This window comes from Montipora capricornis, chromosome 4 (assembly GCF_036669925.1).
Source record: "Montipora capricornis isolate CH-2021 chromosome 4, ASM3666992v2, whole genome shotgun sequence".
NCBI lineage: Eukaryota > Metazoa > Cnidaria > Anthozoa > Scleractinia > Acroporidae > Montipora > Montipora capricornis.
The window spans coordinates 11780044-11785043 of NC_090886.1; the positions used below are offsets into that span (position 1 = coordinate 11780044).

Genomic DNA, 5000 nt, shown 5'->3' on the forward strand with positions numbered 1-5000 from the left:
ATCAGATTCAACGAGTGGTTAGAGCGGGTCTTGAACCCGGGATCTCCGGATCTCAAGGAAAGCGCCCTAACCACTGGGCCACACTGCCTCCTGAACTGCCTCGAAAACCGCCATGAGACTGTATGTGATATGTGCAGTATGTAAATGCAACAAACATTACCATTACATCCCAAACAATACTGACTCAAAGAGATGAAAGTTCTTAGAGTAATGGCAACTCCTTTAGCTCACAGCCTTCAGTGCTCATTGCTAAGCTCACTATTTTTAAAATAATCAACAGAAGAAGGAGGCAACAACATGGAAAACGGAAGAAAGGACACTCTGTCGTCTTCTGAAAAGTTCAAGGTCATCTGGCAAATGTTACCCGATCTGATACCGCTTTTCATTGCGTGGCTGGCTGACTACCTGACCATACAAGCTGTGGTGACAACATTGGCATTTCCCAACGCTCCTTTCGAACCTCGTGACCATTATCAGTACTACGTTGCAGCACGCATGCTGGGGGAGGTAGTGGGAAGGTCATACCTTGCGATAGTGTCTTTTGTCAAAGTTGATTGGACTGAAAAAGCTAAATTCCCATATCTATGGGTTCTGGCTGGGATACAAGTCGCATTACTCTTGCTTTTCATCATGGCCGCGTGGTACAGATTTTTGAAAAGTGTTTGGACTGTAGTAGTGATCTTGTTTATCCGCGGTGTAGCTATTGGTGTTACATATGTGAACGCATTAGCCTTTTTCAGGGACAGATTTGAGGAACCCTATCGAGAATTCGCTATGGGGTATATTCTTGTTTCTGTCGGTGCGGGTGCGTTTGTGGCAGCGCTTGTGGGCCTCACCGCAGAGCCCATTCTCTATGAGCACTGTAAAACATCTGTGAATAACACGAAACTTTGCTTTACGAGATCGAGGTCCCTCGATCGCTTTAGCTCCGTTTGTTCCAGTTGAAAAGAAATCAATTGCTGTAGACTGTATATGCTTTGGCCTTAGTCTCTCGTTGTTATACAACTGAATTCCGGACACAAACTAAGCAGTAAAAACATAGGCTAATCTCGTACCCAGATCTCACTCTGTCACTGGAAATGTGAGATCTGGTAAAGTTCGACAGTACACCAAAGGGTTGCCGCAATGCAATCTCCGCTCCGATTGGCTTATTTCGCGGGGCACTTAGTGAAGTTTGGTTTTCGTAAACTCATGTGCTGTTTTGAATAAATGCCAGTTGTGCGGAGGAAAGTTTTGTTTTTTCCGACGCCGGAAAAACTTTACAGTTGAGGAAAACCATTTTAAAAATTTGCGACGTTTGTATAAATGGTACCGATGAAAGCCTCACGGGAAAATCACTGATCCTAAAAAAAATGCGTAAATAACTGTCTCATTACTGGGTTGCCGTAGGCATCCCAGTCGGAAAATGGGTAGATCATTATTATTTTTTTTTTATTTTCCGTGTCGGTAAAAGTCTTGCCCGTCACTCCCCTGCTAAGTGCTGTCTTTCTGCATAGAGCCTTCTGCCCGTATTTTCTTAGGATAGAGAGGGTAGTGGAAATGCGTAGACTTGTCTGGTGGACACAGTAGAATTATAAACTTAACCTGCAATGGCGTCGAAAGTCATGTAACGCAAATGGCGTTTTAGTGGATCTTAAACAAAATATACCCTTATGGAGCTCAATAATGGAAAGTCAGTTGGATAAACTAGGCAGGCGGTGAAAACAAATCCCTGGAATCGTAAAAGCGACGAGTAATGGACTTCGACAACAATCTATCGCCCGTCGAGCAGAAATCAAAGTGAGCTGTATTTACCTGAGGTACATGGTAATTCGACACGATTGAGTTTCTTGTCTTCACGCACGCAATGAAATAGGAAGAGGTTTTCGCCTCTAAGAGCAAATATGTTGTTTGTTTCAATAAATTTTTCGCTGGAAAAGGATTCTGTGGTATTTTCTGCCTTTGTGAATTATAATATCATGTTGTGTATTGAATTTTCGAGCTTAAGGTTGAAATGTGATATGGGAGAAGTTTTTTAGTATTGCTCTGTAAGCAGGAAGGGTTCACAGGCCTGTTGGAAGCGTGCTTGAGTTTCAACAAATTTTCACACATTTGAAGTAGGAAAACTTTATTTCAAATGAGATAGTTATTTTACGCATTTTTTTTTAGGATCAGTGATTTTCCCATACAATTCTCTATATACACAAGCTGTTGCATACACCACGTATTTTGAGCTTGGGGAGCCTGTGATAAGATAGACAGTAGCGTAGCCAAATCAGAGAACAGCATTCGTGATAGAACGCTAGTAGATTTATACAAAGTATCAATATTCTAAAGTGGATACGAGGCTTTCGGGTCAGAATTGCAATTTTTCCAAGTTCTTTCGTCTCACAATTATAAAAGAGACTCTGATACATAAAAAAACACCCGCCACCAAATATATAAAGGTTTGTCCTGAAAAGTCTCGGATCTATGTCAGAGTATTGATAAACCGACGTGGCGTACTTCCTCTATAAATCATAACATGGCAGGTGTCTACGTCAGTTCCGGTGGCTGATCAAATTTGTGATGTGAAATGTCAAACCAAAAATCTTTTCGTAGAGTTCCGTGTTCATGTACATCATGGCGATGGCATCTCCAACATTGCTCGTTAAAGTTACAGGTCTTCAGATGCTAGGAGCCTTTTGCTTAGTCATAGTGGGAATCATTGATCGCGTGCAAGCGGTAGATCGTGTTACCGCATTCCCTGTGCCTTTCATTTTTATGCCACTGTGGACTGGAATTCTGGTAAGCAGTAGACAACAACTTTGTTCCATTCTAATACTACTAGATGTATTTGTTAGAAAGAATTATCCTTAAAACGGTTCCACAACATCAACAAACATCATTCTGCAACTTTCATTTTTGCTAGTTGCCCCATACCAAGCTCTTTCTTTTCATACACATAGCTAGTGAAGGACAAATTTCACGCCACATTGACCGACGGAAAGGAAAAAAGATACTAGAAATTTGACTGACCCCGCCGAGGTTATTGAAAGCTTCCCTGATTTCAAGTATTGAATGATTGGGAAACGGCTTTCAGAGCATATCACTATAAATGCTGAGTTCTTAAAATCTTGAATTTCTATAGCTTATCTTCAACTAATGCGAGTCAATGCCTGCAGGCTTCAAAATTACACTGAAAAAACGTTTTGAATTTGAAAGACTTAGAACACAAGTGTGATAATAATCGTCTGACGGTAAACGAGGCACTTTGAACATTGTATGTCACAAAAAATGGGTAACATGTCTTTCGCACCGTTATCTTTATTCATTAGGTCTTAGGTATACTTAACTTAGTTCTAGTTAGAATGGTATGGTGCACGCCGCAACGCGGAATGTTGAAATAATATCAAAATCATACACTTCAAAACAACATGCAAATTATTTTAATTACTTATTACGTCAAACTGGTCCCCCTGAAATGCATGACGGCGGGATTTAAACATCTACAGTACAGAGTAACCAATTACGACCAAAAAAAACAAATTGAATTTAAAGCTTCTTTTTTTTAAATCGTATCTCATTTACAAGTTCACAATTAAATTGAACACCTCTAGGTTCCGGCTTTACAGTAGGAATAAATATAAAGTTGCACGTAAGTCAGTTGTACCTTTCTTGTACCACAAGCGGCTAATATGAAACTAATGCCCGGATACGCCGTACTTCACATAAGCCGAATCAAATGTTAAGGGTCCACAGACGGATTTTTCGCCGTTGCTAAGGAAGTGAAATGTTACTTCCGTTAACTGACGTCATCATATCATGAGCTGAGAAGAAAACCCACGCACAAGCAAAAGTCACCGCACAAACTGTTGTTTCCATCGAAGGATTTTCCTCGCCCTTCCCCGCGCTCGTTCTCCGATCAACTGCGCATGCGTAAACGAACCAAGTTCCGGTTTGAGAAAAAAGCTAAATTTCGGCGGTTTTAAATTGAATTAATTTTTTTTTTACATGGCACGTTTCACCTCCAAATACAGAATATAGCTAAGCATTGATTTTTTAAAATCATCTTTTTTGAAAAAGTTATGGGTGTTTCAGCCATGCTTGGCTGGATGCAAAAACGAATACAGATTATCAAACCATCGATTAAGGACGGTGCCTACTATTGTTATTGCGCATACGTTCTGCGCATCTCGAGATACTCAGATTTCCTATCGGTGATGCTTACTAATACAGGAATATTTTTGCGCGGTTTAAAACTATCCGAAAAAAGTAAATCTTAGTAAGTACTCTTGGTATTCAAAAAGAAAATTGGGGGTAACCATGCATTTTTGAGAGATAATTAAATTTCAATTTGAGAAAGAACGCCATACATTGCTTTGTATTTTAAAATATTATTCATGAATTATCTTTGAAAAATGCGTGGTTACCCCCAATTTTCTTTTTGGATTTTAATAACACTTGTTAAGATCTACAGTTCCTGCACAATCACACACCGGGGCAAAAATATTGTTAATTAGTAGGCACCGTCCTTAAATACTCAAATTGCGTAGCACGGAGACAAATTTAGAGTTTTCTTTTATTGGTCACGTGACCATGGGCGCGGTATGATGACGTCATCTTTAGGGTCGTTGGCTTACAAAAGTTGGAAACTGACCGCAACAATGCCAAATTCTCTCAAATTACTTAAACATTACATCCTTAGCAACGCACCCCAAAAACACGTAAGCAGGCCCTTAAGGTGATTCCCGGGTAAAAGAACCCGTCATAGATTTCCGATGAAACTTGGTATGATGACATTACAGTACAAGGAGATGTTAAAAAGGTAATAAAAAGAGGGGGTCACCGTGCTTGTTTTCATGCCACGATGCTGACAAATATGGTTATTTAGGTGACTTTTGGTTATCTCAGTGCACAACAAACAAGATCGATTATTTTTCAATGCGGCGTGCTATATCACACAGAGTTCAACTTTCTTTGATTGCTCATTCATCTACGTCCCAGAAATAATGGCTTCAAATACCCTGCATTATTAATTG

At 40.0% G+C, this 5000-nt stretch overlaps 2 protein-coding genes across 2 annotated transcripts in view; both read left to right on the plus strand.

The window, feature by feature from the left end:
- LOC138045520 (uncharacterized) overlaps window positions 1-1221 on the plus strand; it is an 11136-nt gene extending 9915 nt beyond the window's left edge. Inside the window, exon 3 of the mRNA XM_068892056.1 lies at window positions 281-1221. Within this exon, the coding sequence (XP_068748157.1) occupies window positions 281-945 (665 nt within the window). The 3' untranslated portion in view covers window positions 946-1221. The remainder of the gene's footprint in view (window positions 1-280) is intronic.
- A 1269-nt stretch (window positions 1222-2490) lies between these two features.
- Window positions 2491-5000, plus strand: part of LOC138045521 (uncharacterized) — a 17766-nt gene continuing 15256 nt past the window's right edge. The window contains exon 1 of the mRNA XM_068892057.1: window positions 2491-2766. Within this exon, the coding sequence (XP_068748158.1) occupies window positions 2593-2766 (174 nt within the window). The 5' untranslated portion in view covers window positions 2491-2592. The remainder of the gene's footprint in view (window positions 2767-5000) is intronic.